Raw genomic sequence first — 11,635 nt, 5'->3', positions numbered from 1 at the left:
TGCGCACCGGGCTGGGGAGCAGGGAGAAGGAGAGATAAAAGGAGAGAGCAACAGAGGGAAAGAGGACCGGGGAGCGGGACGCTGGGGCAGAGTGAGAACAAGAGGGGCAGGGAGCAGGACAGAGGGGCAGAGGCAGAAGGAGGACAGAGGGACAGAGAGACAAAAGAGGGAGACGAGGACTGGGCAGAGGGGAGAGAAAGACGGGGGCAAGGAGCAGAGACACAAAGGTGCCAGGAAAAGGACGGTCAGATGGAGCGAGAAACAGGGTCGGGGAGCAGGACAAAAGGACAGAGAAAAAGGCGAAGAAGAAGGAAGGAAGGATAAAGGTGGGACAGGGAACGGGACATACGCAGCGAAACAAAGCAGAACAGAGAAGAGAGGACAGGGATTGAGGAACAGAGAGACGCAGGCTGGTACACAGAGACGGCAAAGGTAAGCAAAACCAGCGACAGGCAGGAGGACCTGGTTCTGACAACCCATCGCTCCCGGTGTCGCTTCCACGGCCTCAAAAAATGCGACGTGCCGCAAGACAAAAGAATGGGAGAGTGAAAGCAAAGGCACAGGAAACTTTTTAAAAAGAACAAAAACGCTCTTAGTAATTTGCCTGAGAATCACAGCTTACAGTTACTCAACATCTTCCGGTCTCACAGGATGAGGCAGAGGTACAGTTGATTCCGTCTCCGCAACTCTGGACAGAGCTTTTCTCATATCTGTGGCTAAATAAATAAATAAATAAAAAAATAAAAAGCAAGCTATTATAAGACGACAGTCCTTGCACAAAGCCACGTTAAGTGAATTCTCTGTTACAATAAGCTCATTTTTAACCAGGAAGATTTCATAGAGCATCTCTAGTCGGAAGGGACCCGCAAGGTCCCTAAAGTGCGTGTGTGTGTGATGAATCCCTGTGGCTCAAGAGCTTGCAGAGTACAGCTGCATTTTCCTAGCAATCATTTTATAATGTTCTACCATTATTCTCATCATCCCCAAATCAAAGGAATTAATTTTTTTAAGAAGTTCTACTATATAATAAATTCAGTGGCAGGAAAAAAAAAACCAAACCAAACAACTCCCCCCCCCCCCCCCCCCCAAAAAAAACCCCGACCCCAAAACAAAAAAAAACAAAGAGAAAAAAAACCAAGGCAAAACCTTTATCCCATTTCAGACTCTTTGTCAGATTTCAGTGGAAATCCAGTTCTGAGGTATCTCTGTTTCAGATGATCTGGACCATAAAGATCTTTCTTGGTTTTGGTAAATAATTTTTGTTATTGGGTTGGACCGCGCATGCACTGACACTGTTTAGATACAGTCTAGACACCAGCAGATTGAAATAAATACCTGCTTTTGTGAGGACTGAAGAAAAGTCATCGTCAGGGATGTAGCCATTTCAAATACTGCGAGTGTCTTTAATGAGAAAAAAGGCTCTAACCTGAAATAACTAGCTCAGCGTAGATCAGAGATAAAGCAGTTCAATTCAAGTCAGTAATGTGAATGAACCCCACAAAGTGACCTATGAATACCTTGAAATTTCAAATTAAGAGAGATGTCTTTAAAAGAGTCTCTGCATTTTTATTGGATATAGTAGAACAGCCAGCACCACCACCGCCGCCGCCACGGTAAAAAAAACCCCAAACTAACACAGTAGTACAAGAAATGGGAACTTGAGTATAGCTAGAAAAATTTAACTTTTAAAGTTCAGGATAGTTGTCTTCCTTTGACAAGTCTGCAGGTAGAGCCTAACATTTATTGCATCAGATACATAGAGCATCACTCTAAACTGAAAAGAAGTTATTTTTACATTTCAAATGCTTTGCAAGCGACATTAAAAGTTAACATGTCTCAAGAAATTTTGTAAGTTTCCCCTCCCCTTCCCCTAAAGGCTTCTTTTCATCTGCAAGCACTAGTAAATACATTCTAGGGTCCCTCTATTTAAGGGACCATCTGTAAATTATTACACTGCGATAAACAGAAACAAATCAAGAAAAGCTCTTCTATGTGGCTATAGTACATAATCACAAATAGTTCAGCAACCTTTTATGACGCTTACTGATTCCCCAGACCATAGTAGTTCCATGTTGGGAATCGGCCGCGGCCGCCACCACCGCAAGCTCACAAATGGGCAACCTGGACCTTGACCATTTTTTATTTTGGTCACGGCTGTTAGAGAATAATTGGAGCCCGAACACAATCTGCAGCCCTTTTTTGCTTTCGGGAAGAGGCAAACCGACCGCTGTACAGTGCCGGCTTTCTCTTTGCACAGGTGACAAGAATTCAAGCCTCACAAAGCACGCAATTAGGCAAATAAAGCATCCAGATGCCCTAAGTATACGCTAATATTAATTTAATCCCCAGCGCCATGTAAAAATACATTCTCAATCAACTGCTTTTCAGGCGACCCTCAAAGCTGAAGATAAAGATCATAAATAAACAACAACCCAACTCCCTGCAGACTCAATCAGGGTGGTCAATTCACAAGAGGTTCTTAGTCCTCCTTCACGATACATTTGTATATCTTAGCACAGCATTAGCATATACCGATACATAGCTACGCCATTAAAAGTTGTACGCGCAGGTTTCTATTCATCTCCCCTTTCACAGACTTGCTGGCAGAGGTCGGTTACTTCCCATAAAATTTCTTATTCAGGAGAAAGATCAGAAGGTTGACATTCACTTTTGCTCTGTCGAACAACTTCATGACCGCAACGCCTTCATACTGCAGCTGCAAAAGATCCTGCCAAAGAGAATACCTTCATAAGCGAGGAATCCTCGAGAGCTTACAGAGAATATACAAGACCCTGTGGTACAGTAGGTTTTTGAGGAGTATCTATCACAAAGTACATGGACTAAGATAGAAAAACAAGAGCCTTCGTAAAGATCTGCTCATACTTCATGAAAAATAAAATCACTCTAAGGCATTTAAGATCTTAATTTCTTAATCGGTATTAAAAAAAAAAAATACCAAAGAGGGCAGAAAGAGAAGACCGTTCTAAGAAAGCCAAATGTCAGATCTAGCCATCTTCCAGGCTTTTCACTTGCACGGTAGCCATAAAGTTGTTGTAACATTTACAAAGAGTCTCCTATGGGCCAAATTATATTCCGTACCAGTGAAACATGACAATATTCCACAGCGTCACTTTCTAAAAATCTTAGTTGCCACAGGTCTCAGTGAGGTGGTTTAGGGCACTGCAATCTAGGGCAGAGAAAGAAACGGCATCTCTGTTACGATTACGTACACGATGCCGATTTAGTCTCTTGGGCGTTTCTGTAGGCAGTATTCCTAGTTACGCTTTGCTCTTGTCAGTGCTGCACCTGACAGAGCAATAGGACTCCCTGCACTGATTTATCTCAGCAATGAATTTCTTTCGGCAAGCCCGCTCTTGAGCAATCCGTATTCGAGCGGCGCTACTGCAGGGAAATGCTGCGTGCGTTCCAAAATGCCAGTCTGGTTGCTGCGGCTGTCTAGCCTGGGTGACGTTGGAGTAAACAATCATAAAGCTATTTCTGCTGCTTTCCGTAAAAATTTTGTCGATGGCGACGCAAGTCTTTTTTAACTGATGCTACCGTTAATGCTACATTTGGATGACCAACAGCAGTTCCCTTGTTGCTGTCCTCTCAGAAGATCTGCTTTTTCTGCAAGCAGCGCTACAAAGGCATAGCGGCATAGCAACACACGTGCCTCAGGAACGAGTGACCTCCGGTAGCCCCACGAACCAAGAAGTTCGTGACCGTCTCCGACGGATTAGGGCCGGAACGAACTAGGGGAGTCCTCAGAGCACACGAACGACGTGCGCGAGGCAGCTATCCCTCCCGTCGGCCAGTTAGGTGGCATGGACTTACCGCCACGTGAGGTGCTCCCACGCACAATCAGATTCGAGACCCCTGAGGCATCCGCGATTAACAAACCTAACGACGCCCAAGTTGGGTGCGGGGTGGGCAGGGACAGAAGTGGAAGAAGGGGACAGAGATACCAGGCGTACCAGTACTGGCGTGAGAGGAAGAACGGGGAACCGTTTGGGAAAAGGTCAGTCAGTACGCCCCTTCCGATAGCCTGGCCTAAGTAAAGATTGAGGACTCCTAAGAACTGTATGGCTAAAGAAACCGCTAAGTGTAGCGTGACAGAAAGAATGCTGATACGCGATGACCAGCTGAAGCCACCACGCCCAAGCCCAGCTGACCGCTGCCACAGATTCACGGTCTCTCTGCTGCAGCGGGAAGCTGGTAAAAACGCGCGCGTTCGTTTTGCGCGCGTACGTGTAAGCGTAACTAAGAACACAGGCTGGCATCAGGGTTTCATACTAAAGAAACGAAATTAGTCTGAATCCCCCGTTTCCGTTGCATCTGTTTCGCCTGCAACAGATGGGTTGGTTTTGAGAGCACTTTGCAGACTGTTCAGGCAGAAAACACGTCATCGTTATTTTGATGAAGAGTCTGGCAAGCGTAACTTATATACCACTCTTAAATAGGACAGTTCTTACCTGATAATGTAGCATAAAGGTTTCCATCTGTACGCCCATGAATTTTGCTTTTACCTCGAAATCTCCTACTTCTTCTGTTGGACTGATTTCAAATATCACGTTTTTAAACCTATGAAATTTGAGAAATGAAAACCCACAGTTCATTACTGAACATGTAATTCCTAATGAAACAGGGAGAGAATGCACGAGATAAAAGCTGAAGAGAAATTTCTAAGAATTCTGTTCTTAACTCTTTATTCTATATCCCCATTTGGAATGAGACCGTAAAAGCTGAGCAGACTCAATACAACAATAAATGGAAGCCCAACAGATTCTACGTCCGGTAGATCACACCTTCACACAACCGTAGCAGAAAATACAGTAATTTTGCCCGTGCAGTCTAAACTGTCTTAATTTAGCGTTGCACATCCACGCCTCATTTAGTGTGCGAAGTACAAAATATGAGTCGGGGTTGAAAAAAAATTCTAGTAACAGGCAGCTTCTCTATATTCCACAGAAGTTATACCAAGTTCTCAAGGCTAGCAAACTGCAGCTGGACAAACTCAAGCTAACATTAAGTTGATTTTTCAACAGTGACAGCAATTAACCATAGTAGCAATTCACCTGAGGAAGTACCCTTCCATGACTTGTGGGGGTGACAAGCAAGGGGCAGGGGGGAAGAGGATGTCATGTTTAAATCCTGTTACACTTCTCAATCAGAGACCTGCTCCGCTTCAACCAGAAAAAAGAGAGAACTGAAAAGCGATCGCTATGCAAGATTTCTTGGCCCTAGGGATGCCAGTCTAGATCGCCAAAACAGTTTCTTCAGCTTTAATAGCTAAGTCTACCAACAGTGCTAAATTCCAAGAACAAAACCGCAAGACAAGCTGTCACAATCTCAAACAAACCTCAGAGCTTCCATTGCTCAATTGCCAGCACCTAGACTAGTTCAACGAAAGAGACAAGAATTCGACATACCTGTTCTCCTCCGAGAAGGTTATTTAGCTCTAAAGAGTTTTAAAAAGATACTCACTGGTTACCTTGCAGGTCCTCAATCTCTAAAAGCACTCCCTTCTCATGAAGTCGAGCTGCTGTATATTTTAGAGAAATCTTTTTACTGTTTTTGCCTTTCATCTCCCGAGGTTTCTTAGAGACTCTGAAAAAAAAAAAACCAAACCAAACCAAACCAAACAAACCCCCAAGATGATCAGTCATACCAGTAAAGAGATTTAAAGACAGCAAACATTTAATCCTATTTGGATGAGGGGACAGAACCAATATAGCTAATCAACTGTGACTAATGCAGCTGATAGATGATTTACCTACAGAAGAAGAAAAAGAACCAACAAAAAAACCCCAAACAACCAAAACATAACCACATGGTACTTCATAGAAAGCAGTACCATCTATCATTAGACAACTTTCTTGCCTCAGTTTTCACTGGCAGTTGCTCTTTCCGCCTCTCGCTGGTGAGGAAGACACTTTTTCTCCCGTTCCCCCCCGAAAATCTGAATTGTCTTGCACTACGACAAACAACTGACTCCATTCAGGATAAAAAGAGAACAATTCATGATCAATGCTTTCCTTGTAGGTAACTATTCTCTGTTCTTAGAAAGGATGACAAGACAGACTGAGCAGCACATGCATTATCTGGGCAACCTGCTTCATTCCCACTGGACTCTATACTCTGCCCCCGCCCCGGACCAAAATTCTTTCATGTATGTCTTTTTGACCTCATTTGGGGCACTGCCCATATTTTCGTACCACTGCTGGGACCCCTTCCCCCAGAATTATCGTTGTGGTAAAGAGCTTGGCCGAGGAGCTTTGAGCAGATGGCATTATGATTCTTCTTAGCAACACCCTACACGCGTGCTTTCTGTAAGAAGCACTTCTAGGGGTGCGGCTCGGTTCTGAGATACTTACTTGCCCTTGCTGGCCAGGTTATCCAAGCAGGTTTTGATGTAGCTTTTGTAATAATCCACTTGTTCCCCATAAAAAGTAGCTTTGGAGTTCAAGGCACTGTACGTCTGCTGCAGCTTCACCAGCTCCGCCTTTCTTCTCTGACGGTATCTACGCTGATTTCTGATATCCTACGCCGCAGAGAAAGACAGGCAGAAAACTTAACAGTCACTCAAGCCAAGTTGACTTCTGTTTTCATTTTTGCTACGTGACAGCACGATTAATTCTAATCGGATCCCTAGAGGCGATTATATATTCATTTTACGTACATAACATTTCCAAAGTAGTTTTTTGGTAAACATATAAAATACATTGTCACTGTAACAACGTACAACAGTATTAGAGCACTTTCGCAAGTTTTTCTCGGCTTCCCCCCCCCTTTATCGTTTAGGTGTTCTCGAATGGGTACATTTAAATAAAAATAACGGTTAGGATGTCTTTAAGTTATGGGCAAAACTTCCTCGTGTGAATAAGTTTGTAGGGGCGCTACTTAAATCCCTGAAAAGGTGCAGAAAGAAGATCGCACATCAGGACTTCCCCTCCAAGCCGTAACGCTTTTCCTTAAAGCGCCTGAGATTCCGGCAACCCAGTCATCTGAGAAAACACAAGTGTCCTATAACAATAAAGGACTTCCCAAATGCCAAGAGGCGGAAAAGCTGCGGCAAAAGGTAGGCGTCGTGTCTGTAAAGTAGCTACTACAAAACCTACCCCTCCTGAATACTCATGCCAGTTTCACGAAGCTGCGAACTGTGGGAAAACTCCACTACGATTACTAGGAAACCGTTGACTGGCATACCTTTGCAATGTCATTGATTAGCTCCTGGTATTTATTTTTTGCATTCACTGTCCCCAGTTCTGTCAACTTCTTCAGGCCTGTCTTGATTTTATCTTTTTTTTCTTGAAGATTTAAGTTGCCATCTTCCTTTACAGACACAGATTTTTTCATCTTATCGGGAGTTTTAGCATCACGAATGGCCCGTTTCTGCATAGCTCTTTGATGCTCCGCTTCCTAGAAAAAGAAAGCAAAAAATATCAGTTCATCAGCAGATCAATTTTAAGGGGAAAAAGAATCAGAAATAGATTGTCTGACCTCCAGCATAAACACAAGATAAGGAGTTTTGCTTGATCATTCCCGTACTGACTCCAATGAATCTACGTTTGATGAACGCATTCCACGTATGGGAACCCACAGAAGCCTACCTGACATTTAAAACGGTCTTCTAGATAAATAGTTTCTAGCAACTGCCAGAGGAATAAGATTCACCCGTACAATTTATTCCTATTATATTCCCTCCTCATTATCGTTACACACTGCTCCAACATCAGCGGAGACAGCTTCACTGCAATACAGAAATGCAGATTCCCAGGCATACCCACATCTATATAGATAGATGACAATTTCCTAGTCTAAATAGAATGCAGGCAAACAACTTCGTACTTGCTCTGAGGTGGCTGGAGTTTCCAAGATTTCAGTCAGCGTATCCCCCGGTTGGAAGCGGATTACATCAACAATTAAACGTTTTGTGCTGCAAAGAAATCAAGGAGAAGAGGAGAAAAAACTTTAAACTGAAAGACCTTCAATACTGTTCTATTCTGCAATAATAGCAACATTACTGATTTACCTAAAGTCAGATTACCACTGGATGCGTGCTTAGGTAGTCATAGGCTAGACCAGACCCCTGAGAAGCACTTTACTTTTTTGACAATGCGTTATCAGAAGCTGGTTCCCTGAAAGGTTCACCTACGTAGTACATAGGATTTGCTCCCCAGTACCCCCTCAAACAGCAAGGACGTTACCCCACATATTCCAAGGCAGCCCCGGTACTGCCACGTGGATCACAGAAGCTGCAATTCTGAGGCAAAAGGTAAAGCAGGTAGCAGCAACAGCAAATTTGCGCAGCCAGAAAAAGTCCGTATTATCCATCCGTAAGAGCACTTCAGTGCTTTGTAACAGGTATCAAAAAATTCCACAGAACTATTTTGTTATGTGTACGGTAGTTGAGCCACAGCAGACCCCTGACTCCAATCAGGTGATAGACAGGGTCGTGCCTTGATCTCAACTGTGATTTAATCACAGCCAGTGCCCACTCTAAGGCAATTCTGAGCCATACAATGAAACCAAATAGCAACTTCAGTACTTTGCAGTCAGGCTGGAATTATTTCTGGCATCACACGCACCCCTTCCTCGTCATCCACAACTTAGATCACGTCTGGTAAACCTTTACTTTTGACATCAACGTCACGTTCTTTTGGCAGGTAGGAAAATACTGATGTATCTTTTGAGAAGTCCAGTTAATTTACAGTTATTTCTGGAGACAAGATTTTCTTCTGGAAGATCACTGGTCCATCAGGCCAAATGTAAGCTGACCCAAAGAATTCTCAGCTGAACTATCTAGCATCTGAGCAGGAATGCGTCAGAGCGGGTAAATATGCATCCGAATGTCAGGTAGCTGCTCTATACATATCAGCAACAGGAATTTGCCTAAAACTGGCACAGAGCAGTAACCAAGTCCTCTGGAATAGAGTCTGGCAACGATGAAATTCCTGACAGCTTTCCATTAGGCAAATAACACCTCTATGTCCCAAAAAGGCTATTGGTCTTCATCTATTAAGAGTCAGAGTTTGGGGAACAGCGAGTGCAGAGAGAAGGGGACCGCATCATAAACCAAAAGAGGAGAGAAGCAACAGCAAAAAACATCCCAAGGAAATATTTCTCACAGACAGGGGAAAGCTATAGGGAGAGTATCCTAAGTTACCATCTTCTCCCGCTTCGCTAACAGGATACAGATAGAATCCGCTCAACGGCCGTGTGAAGAAGCTAATTCTGCAGGAACTAGCAAACTTAGCAACAGAGCGTTACTCACACATGCTATACATTTAATTACCCTTAAATTTCCATATGTCACACGTATTCTGTTCAAAACATTTGCACGGGGCGTTATGCAGGCGACACAAATATTGACTCATCTAAATTTTATATTAATAGACTTCAGAGTTAAAACTCAATTGTGATGAACACTACGGATTAAAGATTATGTTTACAAACTATTCACACGCAGGCAGATCCAACTGCTGCTGTCGCGCTCGCTCACATCTAGAAAGTTTTCTTTTCTGATAGTTTTCCCTTCCAGAACCATCCCAGATAGACTTTTAAAGAATGACAAATTCAACAGTGACAAAGAACTAACAGGAACAAATTTAATGGCCGCAGCATTGAAAGGACATGGCTACAAGCTCAGTGTATTTGGAGTAACAGTCCCACATTTGTTTAAATTACACTTCTGTTCTCTTATTTTCACATGCGGATTAACTGTTCTCATTCTTGAGAAACAAACCAGGTAGTTACCCCTCACTTACTTCAACAGAATTGTCCTTGCATCCATCTCTGCATTCTCATCACCAGGAACGTCAAATTTATTAGTGAGCGTGAGAGAAACCTCAGTCTTTGCTAGCATTTCCCTGTTGGGGTCATTAACGTTGCCAGACCCTTCCCCTGCCAAGCAGAAAGAGCTTACAGATTAAATCGTATTCTTTATGTTCTTGACTGCTACAGCTTTGTAATTTCTCCCTATATAACAGGCCACAGAAAAACTACACTGTTTCCTATACTGTCAAAAGGACGCTTCAAAAGCCAAAACCAGCTTCTAAAATCATCACCGTGAACGTTACAGACTTTTTCTTCACAAAACTGAGAGAATGCACCGGCCAGAAAGGCATCACAAAATCACTAGTTTGTGTGCCTTAAAGTTGTATGCGTATTCCACGCTGTATCTCGGCGTCTCACTCTCTACTGAGAGGAGTAGGTGGCCTGCCAAACATATTTTATAAATAAAAATAGTACCATGCCTCTATGTCCATGTCCTCATTAGAATGAATTTTACAAGCTAAGAGCAAAGCCCTTGTTGGCCAACAAGCTTGTAATCTTCTATTAAACAAAGTGAGCTATCCTGTCAAAAGGACATTTTCTTGCTCTACCTATGTCTGCACTTCCATTAGAACAGTTGTTAGGATGCTTCCCCTCCCACCCCCCTTTTTCAAAGGGCTTCAGAAAGATTAAACTCTGACATATTAACCACGTTGATACAATGCACATGGGAGAAATGAAATGGGGAAGTAAGGTAAATTCTACTTAAACTCAAGGCCTAGATTCGCTCAGATAACACCTCTTATGTCCCATACTTTGCCGGTGCTTGGAAGAAAATGGGCTAGCAATCATTCCTTTAAAGGTTCCAACCTCTCTCATTAGGCGACTTCAAGACAAGCGTTTTGCTGTCAAAGCACCCTCTCAAGAAACCGTGTCTGTTCACACACACACACACACACACCCCCCCCCCGCACCTCCCCGCTATCAGGCTTCAAATAGCTGCAACATAGAAACTAAGGAAGGAGAGAGGCGTGCGCAACTTTCCAGTGTTTGTTATATCCTGAAGCCGTGAACCACGGCTCAAGTTTTTAGAAAACTTTCACAGATTAGTAAAGTCAGTTCCTTCCTCCCCCAGCCAGACGAAAGAAGATAAAATTCTTAAGATCTAGAAAAAAACCCTAAAGGAGGGGGAAAAAAGTTATTTGTCCATATGGCAAAGATCCCTACAGGGACACACGTCATTTAATACACTTACTACCGCATTCTGAAAGGAACGCGCACAGGGAATGGAGGACGGATCTTTGCAAACAAGCTGGGAAGGGGACACGCACACGGAAATGGCTCCAGTGTAACGGAACAAAGAAAACATGTCAAAATATCCGTCTGTCTTCCAGAAACTTCTGGCGTGGGGTGAGGTGAGCAAAGTGGGGAGGAGAAGAGAAAGAACCCCTGATTTGGTTTTTTTCAAACAGGGTACCAAATTCTGCAGTCAGAGGGAATATGTCAGAATAAATCTGCTGCTGCTGCTTTTTAAAGCGTGTCCTCCCAAATGACCTGCGATGATCCCTTACATAGTTTCTTTACTGTACTTCAAATCATTTAAGGTAACGTCACATATTTCTTAAGTACAATAAACTAGACCACCTATTAAGGACTCAATTGTAGGAACCTCTCCGAGATCGTCCAGCAGCTCGTGAATTGGATCATTGTGCTCAGGAGCAATTGCATCTTGATGATCTAAGAGCAACTAGATGAACGGAAAGAACATTTATGTCGTTAATTGTGCATCCTTTTCTAGACAGTAAAATTACATTACTTTGAGCTGGTATCTTTTACAAAAATATCTTATTTCACGGAACTT

The 11,635-nt window shown here is 43.2% G+C and overlaps 1 protein-coding gene across 2 annotated transcripts in view; it reads right to left on the bottom strand.

Moving 5' to 3' along the window:
• Positions 1-1,545: 1,545 nt before the first annotated feature.
• IQGAP1 (IQ motif containing GTPase activating protein 1) overlaps positions 1,546-11,635 on the bottom strand; it is a 76,349-nt gene continuing 66,259 nt past the window's right edge. For both annotated transcript variants that reach the window (XM_054837520.1, XM_054837519.1), the window contains 8 exons: positions 11,419-11,521; positions 9,768-9,903; positions 7,849-7,936; positions 7,207-7,419; positions 6,375-6,541; positions 5,485-5,607; positions 4,473-4,581; positions 1,546-2,728 (listed from right to left, as the gene is read on the bottom strand). In XM_054837520.1, coding sequence (XP_054693495.1) covers positions 2,615-2,728; positions 4,473-4,581; positions 5,485-5,607; positions 6,375-6,541; positions 7,207-7,419; positions 7,849-7,936; positions 9,768-9,903; positions 11,419-11,521 — 1,053 coding nt within the window. In that variant the 3' untranslated portion in view covers positions 1,546-2,614. The remainder of the gene's footprint in view (positions 2,729-4,472; positions 4,582-5,484; positions 5,608-6,374; positions 6,542-7,206; positions 7,420-7,848; positions 7,937-9,767; positions 9,904-11,418; positions 11,522-11,635) is intronic.

The sequence above is a fragment of the Grus americana genome, chromosome 10 (genome assembly GCF_028858705.1).
Source record: "Grus americana isolate bGruAme1 chromosome 10, bGruAme1.mat, whole genome shotgun sequence".
In the NCBI taxonomy this organism is placed as follows: domain Eukaryota; kingdom Metazoa; phylum Chordata; class Aves; order Gruiformes; family Gruidae; genus Grus; species Grus americana.
Note: the sequence above shows the minus strand (reverse complement) of the source record. Positions and strands in the feature narration are given on the sequence as shown.